Below are 17,053 nucleotides of genomic sequence, written 5' to 3' on the forward strand. Positions count from 1 at the left end.
TAAAATACCTTCTCAACATTTATTATACAACATATTTTTATAAGGCTATGTGGAATCAATTTGCTGCTACGAGCTACAGCAATAATTGGAAAAAATATAAAGAATTGCTTACGGGAAGGATAGTGTTTTGTCTTTAGATAGCAATGACTAGCAGAGTTCATTTGGGTAAGAGTAATTTTAGAAGGGAAAAAGAAAAAGTTATTTTCCAAAATCAGTGGCTCTCAGATCCTGAATTTTTGATATATGATATAAAAATAACTACATCACGGAAGTGATGCCTCATAGCATGTCTGCTTTCAGGTTGCAGGAGAGATACTTTCCTGTGTCTGTAGTTGAAGTATTCGGGGATGTGATGTAAATGATCGAAAGTGATCAACTTTTTCTTTATTATTTTTTTCTTCATGTCCAGATTCCTCCAAAGGGCCTCAACCATCTTCAGGTGTAAATGGGAACCCGCAGCCCCCTGGCACTGCTGGGCAGCCCCCTGCCTCTGCCATCCCTTCTCCCAGCGCCTGCAAGCCCTGGCGCAGCAAGTCCATGAATGTCAAGCACAGCGCCACCTCCACCATGCTGGCGGTAAAGCAGTCCAGCCCGGCCACCTCCCCGACCCCCCCTGCAGACAGACTGAAGCCCCCTGTCTCGGAGGGGGTCAAAACAACTTCTTCCGGACAGAAATCCATGCTTGAAAAATTCAAGCTGGTCAACGCCCGGACTGCTTTACGCCCCCCCCAGTCCTCCAGTTCAGGCCCCAGTGATGGTGGGAAGGATGACGATGCCTTTTCTGAGTCTGGTGACACGGAAGGTTTTAACAGTGGTCTGAATAGTGGTGGCTCAACCAGTAGCAGCCCCAAAGCATCACCTAAACTAGCCCCTCCGAAGGCTGGAAGCAAAAATCTCAGCAATAAAAAGTCTTTGCTGCAGCCAAAGGACAAAGAGGAGAAGAACAGGGACAAAAACAAAGTTTGCACTGAAAAACCAGTCAAGGATGAGAAGGATCAGGTGACAGAGACGGCTCCAAAGAAGACCTCAAAAATTGCGAGCTTGATCCCAAAGGGTAGCAAGACGACAGCGGCCAAGAAAGAGAGCTTAATCCCCTCCTCCAGTGGCATTCCGAAACCGGGCTCCAAGGTGCCCATGGCGAAGCCAACCGTTTCGCCCGGCAGTGCAGTGAGCAAGGAGTCAGAGAAGTTCAGGACTACCAAGGGGGGCCCTCCCCAGGGCTCCCCCAAGCCCAGCGCCGCCGAGAAGGCCGAGAAGGCCGGCGCCCCCGGCTGCCTGGCGCCCCCCGAGGGCAGGGACGGCAGCGCAGGGCCCCCCGCGGGCGGAGGCACCGTCCAGCTCCCACAGCAGCAGCAGCAGCAGCAGCACAGCCACCCCAACACGGCCACCGTGGCGCCGTTCATCTACAGGTAGGTGGCCCTCCGTCCTGGGCCAGGCCACACCGGCGCTTTCCTAGGCGCGCTGCAACATTGGCATCCTCAAGACGCACACCTAGAATTTCACTTCTTAAGAAAACCGTTATTTAGTATGCTCTGGCCTTGTCCTTTCTCCTCTTCCCCTCTTCTGCCCTCTTGACCCTTCTTTTTAAGAACATGAGGCCTCTAGGGACGCCTGGGTGGCTCAGCGGTTGGGCATCTGCATCGGCTCAGGGCGTGACCCTGGGGTCCTAGGATCGAGTCTCACATCGGTCTCCCTATGGGGAGCCTGTGTCTCCTTCTCTCTCTCTCTCTCTCTTTCTCTCTTTCTCTGTGTCTCTTAGGAATAAAGAAATAAAATCTTAAAAAAAAAAAAAAAAAAACTTGAGGCCTTCAGAAGTTAACTTGTTCTCAAAGGTGAAGTAAAACCCAGATGCCGTGACTCTCTCCTATGTCTATTACTGTTACCCCTCCTCCTACTGTTTTTATTAGTAGTCCTTTAAAATAAGTCTCAGTTTTATAGAGTTTACAGATATTTTTGTTTTCACCCTTGGGAGAAAGTGTGTCAGGATGGTTAAAGGGGCGGACTCCGGAATCCGACACATGTGTCTTCAATGCCCTGGTCTGGCACTTACCAGCTGTGTGACTTTGAACAAGTTACTTAACGTCTCTTAGCCTCATTGTCTTCACCTGCCTGATAGGCAGAATAATATCTATTTAACAGGGTGAGAAGAATAATAGGGCAGTGCGTATGTTTACTATATGTTCTGGCACATTGTGTTTGTTAAATGTTGTTTATAAGGCATTACATTCCCAGAATAAAATCTATAAGCATAGGTTTCGAGGCAAAAATAATCATCTACATAATTATTGTATTTGTACTTCATTTATTAGTTTGTGCATTATACTTACTTATTTTATAAGGATTAAAGTATACCAATAAATGCCATATTTTAAAATATTTCTTCTACTATACAGTTACAAAAATAGCGCATTGTGCCTATTGTCTGGTTTGTTTTAATCAATTAGAAATACATCAGTTGCTGCTTTGTCTCCATTTTTATTCACTGTCTTTCTGGTGAGAGATGCTTAGGGAGGAATAATGTCTGCCCTTTTGGTAGGTTGGCAGTTCAATAGCAGGTGAGAAATTTTTCTGAATAGAAAATAGGACCTGGTATAATTAAGTAAGTGTCAATATTATATAATAGCTTAAAAGCATATTAAATTTATTAAATGTGTGGGTTTTTTAAGGAAAGAAAATAAATATAATGATTTGTTATCCTTCAGTGAAAAATGCAAGTGCTTTTCTGGTGCTTTATATCCTCGGCAAAGCAAGTTTCTAATTATTGCATCTCAGCTCTTTTTAAAGTCTGCTTTTCTGCCTTTAGCAGCAGCAATTCATTTAAAACCTTTTTCTTTGGATCAGATGGGAGTCAGCTCTTTCTAACTCCAGAGTCCCTATCTGACAAATGAGAATTTAAGATGTCAAAATCATAATCCACATTTCAAATACGGAAGAAAAAAATCATAGTTTTAAATATGTCCTGCTCAGCCCACTCGTGCATCTCAAATCTATTCTGTAGAGGCATCAGTCATTTCTAATCATCACAAATGAATCTCACAGAAAAGTCCAAATCTAAGCAGAAAGACTGTACCTGCGAGGTTAGCAAGCATCTTCCCGGAAATAGCAACAGGCTTGTTTGTTGGTCGTAAAGTATCCAGGGAGTACAACTTCATTGGTTTCCATTTGAAAGATAAAACACTCCCTGTTAAAAAGAGGAAGGAGCACGGCTCACAGGTCCAAGTATGGACCAGCTGTATGACCTTGCCAAATGTCCAACCTCTGAGTTTCTGTTTGCCCTTTTTAAAGTGAAGATTATGAAACTGAGGTAATATAGTCAAGCAGCTAAGAGTGTGGACTGTGAAGTCCGCTGGTTCTACTAATGTTCAGAAATAATATCTTGTGTTGCTGAGAAGATGACCCTGAGAGCTGATTTGCCTGGGTGAGAATCCTGATAATGTCATTTATTAGCCATGTGACTTCGGGTAAACTATTTAAAGACTCTGCGCCTTAATCTCCTAATCTGTAAAATGGGAGTGATAATAGAAGTAGCCTCATAAGGCTCTTTCGAAGATTAAGTGAGTTAATATTTACACAGGGCTTGTGACAGTACCTGCCACATAGTGAACAGTCTCCCCCAAGTTTCAGTTTATAATCCTGTAAAGTGTGGTGGGTAAGAGTATCTACTTTATTTAGGTGTTTCAAAGATTAAATAAGGCAACTCCATGTAGGAACTTTAGCACAGAGCCAGATTCAGATGTCAGCAATGAGTTGTACTCTTATGAATAACACAGGTGGTTGGAAATAAAACCATCCAGTAAGAAAATTTCACATTATAGTCTATAGATGAGACGATAGTTGCTGGGAGTCTTTTATAAAATCAGAATAATTTTATAAATGATCATGTGAATCTCCTCAAGGTAGGGTAGTCAGTATTTAAGCTTTTTAACCATCAGTGAAAGATATTTATATCCCAGAGTCACTTTGTTTGGATTATGTGACCCCTGATGTATTTTTGACTTTGCCTGCTCCAACCCCGTCCTGCAAGACGCCTGACAGACTTTCCGGGAGTTGCTAATTATTCAGTAAGATAATAGTAATAATTAGCTACTTTGTAATGTTGTTGAGTACCCCATGCAAGTCTGTATGTCACAAGATTCGTATTCATTTTCTCATTTCCACTATATCATAAACTCATGAGAAAAGAATGTTATCTCCATTTTACAGAGATGAAGAATCAGAGATTTCAAGTCAGAATAGTAATCATCTCCGAAAGTCACAGGGCTAACAGGGGTTTGCCTTTGAACGGAAATATGCCTGGACCCTTCACATGACTTTCTTTGCTCAACATTTCTTTCTGCACGTATAGCAATTAGAAGTATTGTTACTAGAAAGATTCTGACTGGAAAAATGTGAATGGTAGATTGAAAATTCTAAATCAGAATTCATTTATGATGGGAAATGCTTAATTGCTTTTAAGGAGTGTAAGTTTAAAATACATATATATGTGTGTATATGTATAAACATACATATTTTTGATATTTAAAGATAAATAACTTCTATAAAATGGGAAGATTGATGGCTGATCTTTTTCCCTTTTTTTCAGCCCGTGTCTAGGTCAGGCTGGGTTATTAATTATTCCTTCTGGGACTCTAATATATGCTTCATAGTACTCTTTCTTACAAATTGAATGTCAGAATTCTATAAATATAATGTTGAGCTCTGGAAGTTGATGGATTTCGTATTAGTCCTACTTCCTATACAACGCAAAGATGTTCTATATTAAGTTTTTGTAACTCATTTATCACTACAATGTGGTAAAAGTAGTCTTGAACTTAGTATATCTTTATCGACTTAATGAGTGGAGATAACTGAAATCAAAGGTGAAAATTTTAAGAAAGAATTTTTTAATTTAATGTCAAAAGTTCCCAATATTTAAACCTATTTGAATGTAGTAGGCCACTTTTGTTAAGTATTAAGGTGACTACCACAGATAATTAAGAAATGATAGGATGACAACTTGCCATAGTTTAGGTAAAGGGAAAGCATGAAATACTTATTCATTTATGTACTCATCACTCGTTCTGCAAATACTATGTAATAAGAGTTACAAAGATTTTTTCTAAAAATCCTCTGCCTTCAAGGAGCTGAGTCTATAGGAGATAATGATAAAACATAATAAAGATTAAAAAATCATTTCTATTATAAAAGTATATGCAAGAAATAATGTAGAAGGTTTCCCTAAGTCTTACATGAGGATGGAGTCAGTGGATGCTTCCAGGAGGTAAGCAAGAGATGAGATTTAAAGCATAAGACAGAATTTGTCAGGTAGAAGGGAGAATGTTGTGGCGTCATCCAAATTTGACATTCTATAATTCTACAATCCAAGCCTTACTGAACATGTAGTAGGCAGATTATAAAGTCCTGGGCAAGTGCTGGTAACTAAAACTACAGAGACTAGATGTTGGGATGCATGATTCTTTGTGTGGGAGACTAAGAAAGAAAATTTGGAAAGAAGCCATATTCTTCATTTTCAATCACCCTGTCCCTACACATTGTATTTTCAGCCAGTCCTATTGGCTGTCTCCCCAAAACATACCCTCAGTCAAGCATTTCTCTCCATTTTCACCCTACCTGTCCTAGTCCAAGCCACATCACCACCAACCTTACCCAGTTTCCAGTGAGTCTTCCAGCTTCCACTTTTGGCCCTTTCCAGTAGTATCCTCCACACAGCAAGGACTCTAACCCTCTAAAAGCATAAATTATATATGTCATTCCAAATCATAAGACAATCTATCAGATTTACATTACACTTAAAAAATGAAACCCAAACACCTTGCCTACGTAATCTGGCCCTCAAACCACCCTCATACCATTCTCTCTGTGGTGCACTGAACCCCTGCCTTTGTTGTGTGTCTCAACAAAGTAACCTATCCTGCTTAGTGATCTCTCTACCTATAATGACTCTCTTCTAGAGAAAACAGGGTACTTCTTTGCATCAGATCTCTGCTTACATACTGCCTCTTCACAGAAGGCCTCTCCAACCATCTAGTCCAAAGAAACATTTCATAGGAATCTTGCTAGAATTATATGACATCATCCTCTTGTATTTTATTCATAGTTTATCATTATCTGCTATTATTTTGAAAACTAATAAGTGTGACTTCGGCCATTTCCAGCTATAATGTAAGCTCATTGAGAGCAAGTCTTGTGTTTCTTATTGAGTAGCATAATGTCCAGAACAGAACCTGCCCACAATAGACACCAAATAAAATTGTTGAATGGAACACCTCCACCTGGATTAGACTCACCTGCTATAGGATAGAAAAATTAGCAAAAACGTACAATGGAATAGGGAAAATTCTCAAATCTCTTACTTCCTAGAAATGAGGTGGCTTAATTGAAATATAAACAGCTTTAAAATATTTAAAGAATGAAGTACTTCTCTTCAGGACATTTTATTTATTCACTTATTTTTTTCCTTTTCTAAATGACTACCTACTAAGTATCTACAATGGGTAAGGCATCAAGGGCAGAGTGAAACAGCACATGTCCATATGTCATTTTCCTTCCATCATCCACAGTGTACATAGTAGGCAAGAGAGTGACTCAAGGATGGCTACAAAATGAAGCAGGAAGGGTAAAGCTCTCTAGCAGTGAACTGGATTTGATACACTGAGACTTCAAAATAAGGAAAATTGCCCCTAGCTATCAGAATCAGAGATAGTGGCACTTGAGCTGGGTTCTGAAAGATAAGTGCGACTTAGGCATGCAGGAATGAGGACAGGAAAGGAATTTTAAGACTCAATGAACCCTATAAACAGGATAAACACCAGATGTGTAGGGTAGTCAGCGAGTAGAACAGATTTCCTGAAAAATGAAGGTTGATTGGAGCCTGTCATAGAAATTCTTGAGTCTCAGGCACTTGGACTCGCGCGTGTGCTAGCGTGTGTGTGTGTGTGTGTGCATATGAGCATGTGTGTGAAGAATGGTAGTGGAAGAGGACTGCATAGGTCAGACTATGTCCGATGGCTAGATGAGGGAGAAACTTCCTTACTTGCAGCCATAGCTTTGTTAGACTTGAATGAGGGGTCCCAATTACAGGAAGAAAGGAAGGAGAAAGGGGAGGAGCAGAGTTAAGAAAGGAAGCTCTATTTGTTCCTGTTCTATATGTTCTAGCATCAACATCTGCCCTTTATGCTGTCTTCTTCAAACTTGTTTTCCTTTCCTGGAGTTCAAAAAATGTTACCTTAGCTCTCCTCTTCCCACGTGTTAGTTTTCTTACATTGCTTTTGTATTCGTCACTTTAGAGCTATATTCCTCATGACCGCAAACATATATGAAATCCCATAGTGAGGTAAATACCCAATTAAGGAGAAAAGAAAGACCTGTGCATTTTTTCTAAATCCCAATAAATTTCAAAACAGCTGTTAACCAGATACATAAGTTGTTATTTTGAGGTCCATGTTCTTTTCTTATTTTCTGACCACTTGTAGTAAATGCCAGGAAAACAGTGCATTGGACATGAAGCAAACGCCTAAAAGCAAAGGGAGCAGAATCGGGAGTGTGGGTAACACACACACACACACACACACACACACACACACAGAACCCAACCCTTAGATAAGACAAGAGATTGTTATACAGAGAAGAAAACCTATGAATTAAATATAAGAGGAGACCCTCTTTGCACACTTGATTTGTAAAATTAGGTCAATTTAGAGGCTGAATTTAGAGGCTTTCTTTCTTTCATATATCTTATACAACAGCATCGTGGTTTCTCAGGAGAAATTTTTGTTGTAACCAGTTTTTGCAAGATTTCAGATTTACCCAGAAAGTGACGGGGAAAATGGACAGTTGCATATACTACATTGTGAAAGGTAAAGAATGCAAAACATTAATTTTGAAAATGTTTAGTCACAGGGTTTTAAGTTTGGCTAATTTGTTGAACCAGTAAATTGAGTAGGAGGAGCTGTGAATCTACCAAGATTGAAATGTAGAGCAGATAACCGTCATGCAAGTCAAAGCTTTTCTGAGCCCTGCAGCTACCGTTGCAGATTACGCCGCAATTTTGGTTTTATGTGAGCTGGACATAATCGGTCGTCAGTACAAAGTACAGCGTAGTGAATGCTTGCCTGGGCGAGCTTGTCTTTTGCTAGGTCTGATACAGATCTCTGCATCGGGTTGCAGTTGAAACTCCCTCACACAGCAGTATTTTGAAAATGGGATCCAGACACCACTAGAAGAGGGCCTGTTGTGTGGGATAGTGCTAAGAGCTGGCATTCTCTCAACAGAGAAGCTTTATCAAATACCTTCTGTAGTTGGCTTCCAGGCTTTACTGCCAGATTGCCCAATCAAACCACTGCTGTTTCTTCTTTCTATATTTTATTTGCTCTTGGAAAAATTTTAAGCTTACAGAAAATTTGCAAGAATAGTACAAAGCACTCCCATATATACTCACTCAGAGCACCCGGAGACTTTATTCAAGTTTCACTGATTGTGCCAGAGAGGTATCCCTTTGACTGGTTGAGGATGACTATTGAATCCAGTTGTCATGTCATATCCCTCAGTTCTTCAGTCTTTCCTTGACCTTCATGACACTGATGTGTTGAAGACAGACCTTTGTCCAATGTTTCTTAATTTGGGTGGGAATGTCTGATATTTCCTCATGTTTAGGTGCATATTCTGTATTTTTTGTCTAGAACATCACAGAAATGATGCCATGTTCTTTCCATGGCATCCTATCAGGTAGCAACAATATTGCTCCTTCCCATTTTGGTGGTGGTAAATTAGATCCCTTGATTCAGATAATGTCTGCCACGGTTTTTCATTCCCGAATTACTATGCCCCATTTGTATTTAATAAGTATTTTCGTGGGAAGATATCTTGAGACTCTATAAAGAATTGACTCCTTGATCTATTTTTACCCATAAGTTTTAGCATCCATTGAGATTTCTTGCATAAATTAATATTCTACTTTAATGGAGGTCAAATGATTTCTAATCCTGCACCTTCCTTGTGCACTTATGCCTTGGCTTTCTTTGTTAAGAGATACGTTTCTCCCTTCCTCTCTCCCTCTGTCTTCAGATTGTATGGACTAATGGATTCCTGTTGTATTCAAAGGATTATATTTATGCTTATATTTTCTCAGATCTCGCTATGGGGATCCCCTTTACGCTGGCTTCTGCCCCATTATTACTTGAGAACTTCATTTCTTTTTGGCTCAACGTGTTCCAGGCTCATCTTGTACTCTCCCTACCTTGGCTGTAGCTCTTACTAAGGAGCCCTAATTTCTTTTAGTAGAGAGTGGCATTTAGAAACCAAGATCTCACTGCTCCCATATTTCCTAAGTGGTAAATCCATGTAGGTACACACACTTCTTATATCATTCTTTTCCTCAGTATCTATGAGCTATCTATGATATATATACACACACAGAGACAATCCTCAATTTACAGTGGTGTCAAAGCAAATATGCACTCAGTAGAAATCATACTTTGAAATTATTTTTGGCCCAGGTGAGTGATACACAGTAGGATCCCCTCTCGGGTAATGCAGGGAAGCAGGAGGAGCCAGCTCAGTCCGCCGGCAATCATAAGAGTCCAAAACTGATGCATTTACAATTATTCAGCCTCCATACAACCATTCTGTTGGTCACTTTCAGTGCAGTATTCAATAAATTACATGAGGTATTCAACACTTTGTTGTAAAATAGGCCTTGTGTGAGATGGTTTTGCCCAACTGAAGTTAATGTAAGTGTTCTGAGCACGTTTAAGGTAGACTAGGCTAAGCTTTGGTGTTCGGTCTGTTAAGTGTATAAATTCATTTTCAACTTACGGTATTTTCATATTTTCAACTTATTGGAATGTAACCCTTTCATAAATTGAGGACAATATGTATATTCCCTTTCCATACTTGTATTTCCTCTTGTCGATTGAGAAACCTGGATCCCATGATTTTCAATATATTTTCTTATTTGCTCAACCCACCTGAGTCTAACCAATCTCCCATCCACACTGAACTACTCTCCACCATGATGGATTTCTGTCCTTGGCCCTGGCTGTCACCTGTACACCTTCCCAACATAAAGGAAAGAAGAAAGCAAAACCATTGGTGATTTTGGAAAGATACTTTGCCTTTGTTGGATTTATGAATCGGGAACTATAAGACCATTAGTTAATATTGCTGTCTCTGACGAGTTCTATTTGTGTTCACATTTGTGACTATATCCATATTAAAACGAGTCCACAGAAGGATATATTTTTAAACCAATAAGAAAACACTCATATTTATGAAACTTGAAATTTGCAGGTTGATAGTATCTAGGACTTATTGTTGAGTTCCGTGAAGTGGTATGTATAGTAGCTTCTTTTTTTAAGAGTAAAAATTTAAGGTTAGTAAAGAGTAAAGAAGAAAATTTCAGGTAGACCAATAGATATTGTCATATTCAAATATTGTGTGTTATTAACTTAGTGACCAAGGTATCTGTCAGCTAAAGAGACCTTAAATGCACTGAGATAGTGTCCTGGGGCGTTTGGATGGTGTTAAACTGAAGGGGAGTGGTTAAAAGTATTTAGAGGCAGCCAGGTTCAAATACAGGATAATTATCTACCAGCTTGTTACTTAAGGCAAATTATTCAACCTCTAGAAGCCTAAATTTATCTATAATACCTACATTATAGGTGTCTTGATCTGTTCAGGCCGCTGTAACAAAAATACCATAGACTGGGCTGCTTAAACAGCAAATATTTCTTTCTCATGGTTCTGCAGGCCAGGAAGTCTAAGATCAAAGTATTCTATCACTTTACATGTCTACCAAGAGCCTGCTTCCTGGTTCCTAGGTGACCATCTCCTCACTCTACCCTCGCTTGGCAGGAGTGAGGGAGCTCTCCGAGGTCTCTTTTCTAACAACACGAAGCCCAGAAGCCCAGGCATCAGCGCTCTCCACTCAAGGCCTCATTAGCTCACAAAGAAAGACTCCTCCTCCTAATGCTATCCTATTGGAGGTTAGTTTTCAACATAGGAATTTGGGGGAGGAAGCAGACATCCATTCCCTAACAACAGGATTGTTGTGACATGGAAGTGACATGCCATAGTTAAAATGCCAGGCATAGTATTTGGCACATAGTATGTGCACATCAACAGGAAATAGCTTTTATGCTAATCATTGGTGAAGTCTAGACTTTTCACCACTTTGCGCCTTAGTAAAAGTTAGTGCTGACACCGAGAGCCTGGCTTATTAGCGCTCTAAATAGATTAGTGTTTTTGCAATGCTGTATTTTACAGTTTCCACGGGTTTCTGTAACATGTCGACCATGTTGTAAATGCACAGTAGTTAGTGTGCACAGAGCATGTCTTCTAAATATTTTATTTTATTTTTAACAAATATTTTATTTATTTATTTGAGATAGCGCGTGTGCATACGAGCAGGGGGAGTGGCAGGAGAGGGAGAAACAGCCCGCTGAGCAGGGAGCCCTGAGCAAGGCTCCACCCCAGGACCCCAGGGCCATGACCTGAGCCAAAGGCAGCCACTTACCCGCCTGAGCCACCCAGGCACCCCAGTCTTCTAAATAATTTAAAGGAACATGATGACACCTATTTTTTTCTTTTTCCAATAAGTATGAGGAAAATGCAGTATCAGTTTATGTGGGAACAATGAGTGGTGCCACTTTAGTATCCACTCTGTCAAAATGTACCCTTTGATTGGAGAACACTAGGATTCTGAACTCTTGTTTCATGGGTCAACTCCAAATCCTTTTATTTTATTAGAATGAAACATGTACAAAAAAGATGACATATTAGGAGTCTTCAGAGACTTAACTGAACTTTTTTGATTATTTGTATAAAAGTTAAATCTTTACCAGTTAGCAGTGATTGCCCCTCTGGAGACTGGAGTTAAAATCTGATTCTTCCCTAACAAATAATGAATGGAAATCCTGGAGAAATGGATGGTTTGTAACATATGTGGAACAGAGATCTGGACTCATTTACATGTATATACAAACCAAAGCTGTCTTCTAAGTCCTTTTTATAATTATTTGAAATTTTACCTTTCCATGTTCCTTTCTTTGATCAATCTGCTTCCCTATCATTGTTAGTGTGGGGAATACCATGGAAAATACACCAAAGAACTTGAAAACAAGGTAAATAAGATTGTCTGTTGTGACTTAAAGTGAAAAGATAAGAGGGAATTAGCCAGAAATACACACTGACACATTAAAAAAAATAAAACAAAACAAAGGCTTCTAAGACAAGACTGAGCTCTCAGAAGTGTGCACCCTTTTTATAAAAGAGTCTCAGACAAGGGGTGTGGAGATGGCTGATGGCATTGAGTACTGGGTCTCATATCCTGAGGAAGATAGCCGCAGTCAGCTCCTGAGCAATACTTTTTAAGATCTGTTTGTTCAGGGCACGTGGGTGGATCAGTGGTTGAGGTTCCCCCTTTGGCTCAGGGTATGATCCTGGGGTCCTCAGATCGAGTCCCCCATTGGGCTCCCTGCATGGAGCCTGCTTCTCCCTCTGCCTGTGTCTCTGCCTCTCTCTGTCTCTCATGAATAAATAAATAAAACCTTAAAAAAAAATCTGTTCAGAGCAAAGTAAAATTTCTACTCTCAATACATGTTCTGAATATGCTTTTGCTCCATGCATATTTTTCTAGAGGGAGGCAGTGTGTGAATCTTCATAACTAACATGACCACATGCTTTCAGGCTCCTGTCCCAGCTGCTAATCATGTTCTAATAAAAACCAATTGGCGTTGGGCTTTAGACAGCCATCACGGTGAACTACTTAGTGTGACTCAGCTTCTGAGAGATGAGTGTTTGAATACTGAGTCGGCAGGACCATAGGCCAGCCCTGGCTCACAGCCAGTTTACCAAGGCACCCTGCCTTTCTAAGGCTTCTTGGCCAGCAGCCAGTGAGCTTTCCCTGAGGTCTCTAGTCTCACGACATACTCTCCATTTAAACTTTTCAGCAAGTAACAAAAATCCTTAGAAAGCTTCAGAGGATTTTCTCCCTTCATTCAGAGACAGCAGGCTAAGGAACAGGTCAGGGAAGTACAGTGGCCAGGAAGAAAGTAGGCCAAATAGAAGAACCAACTGTAGTGGGCTTTAGCAGTGAGTAGGGAGGGGCTGTCAATAGAGATATAGGAGAACCTGAGAGCCAGAGAAGAAAAGAAATGGACTACACAGAGAGCCAGATGAATTCCCCACATTTTAATGTTGACCAGAACCCTACATGCCTCAAGAGAGTACCTTTCCAGGCCTTTAGTAATAATGATGCTTGAGTTCACAATTATTTTACAAGGCACCTATTTTTCTTGGCTATCATACATGAGCAAATTGAGGTTCAGGGAGGCTAAGTAACTTAGCAGGGTCACATGAGTTAATAACTATTCAGTTACAGGGCCAAGTTTTACATCGGAACCCAGTGCATGCACCATTATACCATGCTTCCTTCCATATACTATACTTCAATAATATATTTTATCATCATTACTAGTAAGATTATTTATTTACCAATTATTTGCTGCGACCAGGGCTAGGCACTGGAATATAACAGTGAGCTTAAACATGGAAGTCTAGTTTGGGAGAGAAGCACTGATCAAATAATTACAGATTTTGCATTTCAAGAGTATGAAGTATGATACAGAGAGAGGGATCCCTGGATGGCTCAGCGGTTTAGTGCCCACCTTTGACCCAGTGCATGGTCCTGGAGACCCGGGATCGAGTCCCATATCGGGTTCCCTGCATGGAGCCTGCCTCTCTCTCTGCCTCTCTCTCTGCCTATGTCTCTGCCTCTCTCTCTGTGTCTCTCATGAATAAATAAATAAAATCTTTAAAAAAAAAAGATACAGAGAGCGATAGGTTCTTCTAATTTGGGACTTTACTTAAAAACTAGGGATGATTCTTGAAAAGTTACTTGAACTGAGACTTGAAGGGAGAGACTCAATTGGATAAAGAGGGATGGAAAATAACAGAGTGTAAAAGCTCTGTTAAGGCAGGGAGCTATGAGAAGTGGGTAGAAGACTGTTGTGACCACGGGAGGGAGATAAGAGCAGTCCTGTGCAAGATAACACTCGAGAAGCAGACGGAGATCAGACCACGCACAGCCTCATACCTATGAAACTCTAAAGGTTTCACCAGGATACTGCAAACAAGGAACAGGTTTATAGAGAAAAGATCACAAGTTTAATTCTGTACATGATGGGTTTGAGATAACCTTGTGGCAACCAAGTGGTAATGTGGATGAAACGGTTGTGATACACATCTGGAATTCAAAGGAAAATGCTGGGTTAGAGTTTGAATCTGGGATTCATGTGTGGCTCGGTAGTGACTAATACAATGAATATGTTTCGGATGATCTAAAGAGACTACAGTGAAAACTGAACAAAATTTAGTATATTGCTTTGAGGAACTCACAATTTTTGGCCTCTGTATCCCCTTCTTTTGACTACCCAGAACCACAATATTTAATGATTGCATAAAAGAAAACAAAAGAGGAGAAAGGTAGCATCCAGAGAGAATGAGGAACAACCTGGAAAATTTTTGTCATAGAAGCCAGGGTAGGACAATTTCATGAAAAGAATAAGTCGTCTGTTCTTAATGCTGCCAAGATATCAAGGAAGGTGAAGGCTACAGTGTTTTGTTGATTTTAGCAACGTTAAGGTCTTTACTGGCCTTTATGATATGCCCTGTCACTAGAATGGTATATCCTTTTTCTTAATTTTGACGTGCTTTTAAATTCAGTCTTAAGTTAGAATAAAATAAAGACAGTCTGCCAGAAATCCACAGAGACCATTTGTATGAATTTTTACATAGCTCTTTCTTTTCTAGATCAATTCCTGTATATACATGTATATCCATACATACAGCATAAAGTTTTCCATGACTTCTTAAAATCCTAATGAGCTCAGAGCTTCTACATCTCTCAGCTCAATATAAAGTGTCTTTGGTGTCAGTGATTACACTTTTTTTCCTCTCAGCACCAGGATTGAGAATAAAAGTAATGTTACGTAAAAATTGATTTAAAAAAAACATACTGAATTTTTCTTTCACATATAAATATTCCCCCTAGATGTCTTTAAAAATAAGAAATATGTAGTGACCACTTGCCATGGTCCAAACTCAGTCATACAAACGGGACTCCAAGCAAATGAGAAATCTCCAAAGGACACAGTCTAGCATATGATGCTCTACTGTTTTGCGTCCATCTGTGTCTTAGTAGTTCATGCTGGAGATTTTTTTAAGATGTGGTAATTTGGATCAAATATATGTAGATTTTGAAGCCGCACCAGGAAAGATCATGCCTCTTAAAACATTTGCCTGTGCATAAAAGGAAGAAGCAATGCATGAAGAAAGATGGGAATATCAAAATATACTCAGTCCATCTGTTGTGTGCTTTTCATTTGATTAGACCTACTCTCTACATGTTAATCACACACACATAAACATATAAAACATAAAGTAGACGAAATTTAGCTTTGATGGACCTTAATTTCCTGAAATTTATTTTTACTTACACTTTCAATTTTAGGATATATTTTCTAGAATTTTCATGGAAAAAATAATTTTAGGGGTGCTCTCAGTACCTTTATTAGTTATTCTCACAAGAACACAACTTAGCCAGACTCTGTCTAAAATAGCAGAAAGAAAGTTGGATCTTTTCAAGTCTTTTGCTTCCTCCAAAATGAAACTATTGGTAATTAAAAGCTTTCAAGTTCAGAAAAGTCTAAGAAATATGATTTATTAATCTCACTCCTACTTGGGTTATATATGAAAAATAAGGACTTTCTCTTATAGTTAGTTTTGGAATGTCTCCATCATAAGGAAATGCATACTTACCTTAATAGTAAACTTTTAACATGCTGTTTTCTGCTTGTACTAGAGAACTTTGAGTTACTGGTGACAACAATTGCTATTTGTTTCTATCTTTTTGGTAATTTCAGATCACATTCAGAAAATGAAGGTACCTCTTTACCATCTGCTGACTCCTGTACCAGTCCTACTAAGATGGACTTGTCGTATAATAAAACTGCTAAGCAGTGCCTAGAGGAGATATCTGGTAAGTGACCTGGTTGATTGATGGGTAGGTCAAACCTCAGAATTTTTACAATCTCTCTGTAAGTCTTTTTATTAAGTTGTGTTTGTGTTATATTGATTTTTCTTAAGCATAAATGGACTGTGTACATCTTGTGCTTCAGAGATTCTTAGATATTTGGCTACTTTGCTTGAGGTGATCTCTTTGTTGTTCTGTGAAGAACTTTGTAAAGAATGGTAGTGCTTTTACAGGATGAGATTTTTAAGTTCTCATTGCCCTCAGTCAAGTTCTATATAATCAGAGAAAACCTGGAGAACCTTCTATTTGTTAATAAGACAGACCTTGAATATATATGGAGATTTAAAAAAATGCTAAGGGTCAAATGTCAATGTAAATGTTCCATGGTTAATCCAACCCTCTTTTTTCAATTCTTTGCTATTTAGAACACTCCTACATGATGGCTTCAAAATGTGTGTTTAGAAAGAAATCCAATTATGGAAATATTTCATAACATAAGTAACATAGGGAATAAAAATATATACATACCCCAGACACAATTTATCAGAGTTTTAAGTCTATAAAACAAACTTCACTGTGTTAGTCCACGGTGTTAGTTTTATTTCCCCCGCCCCCAGGACCCATATAAACATAGGCATATATGGAAGGGCTTTGGTGTAATTCTATTATATAGGTCTGTATTCATGAGCAACTAAGAAAACTCAGCAAAATATAAGCTCCTAATGGGGAAAAGAGTTTAAGAACATACCTAAGTTTAAGAATTCATAGAAGTAGAGGTATGTCGGTTATTCCAATAAGCTTCTGGCCAGCCCTTGTATATTCTGAAGAAAAAGAAAAAAAAAAAAAACTAAAAAAACTGCTTAATTTAAAAAAATTGTATGGTACTCCAAAGATCCAGAGTATTGGGCTGAAGCTCCGGAAAATAACCCTATCACAAATTTGTGGGTTAAAGAACTTCTCTACTTTGGCAGACTTGAACACTTTGGCAGGCGTTAGCCAATTCTGCAATATCTACCAGTAGAT

General features: G+C 39.3%; 1 protein-coding gene across 16 annotated transcripts in view; it reads left to right on the top strand.

The window, feature by feature from the left end:
- NAV3 (neuron navigator 3) overlaps positions 1–17,053 on the top strand; it is a 1,006,607-nt gene that overhangs the window by 809,651 nt on the left and 179,903 nt on the right. For all 16 annotated transcript variants that reach the window (XM_077845591.1, XM_077845595.1, XM_077845596.1 and 13 more), the window contains 2 exons: positions 410–1,409; positions 15,921–16,036. In XM_077845591.1, coding sequence (XP_077701717.1) covers positions 410–1,409; positions 15,921–16,036 — 1,116 coding nt within the window. The remainder of the gene's footprint in view (positions 1–409; positions 1,410–15,920; positions 16,037–17,053) is intronic.

The sequence above is a fragment of the Canis aureus genome, chromosome 13, assembly GCF_053574225.1.
Source record: "Canis aureus isolate CA01 chromosome 13, VMU_Caureus_v.1.0, whole genome shotgun sequence".
In the NCBI taxonomy this organism is placed as follows: Eukaryota; Metazoa; Chordata; class Mammalia; order Carnivora; family Canidae; genus Canis; species Canis aureus.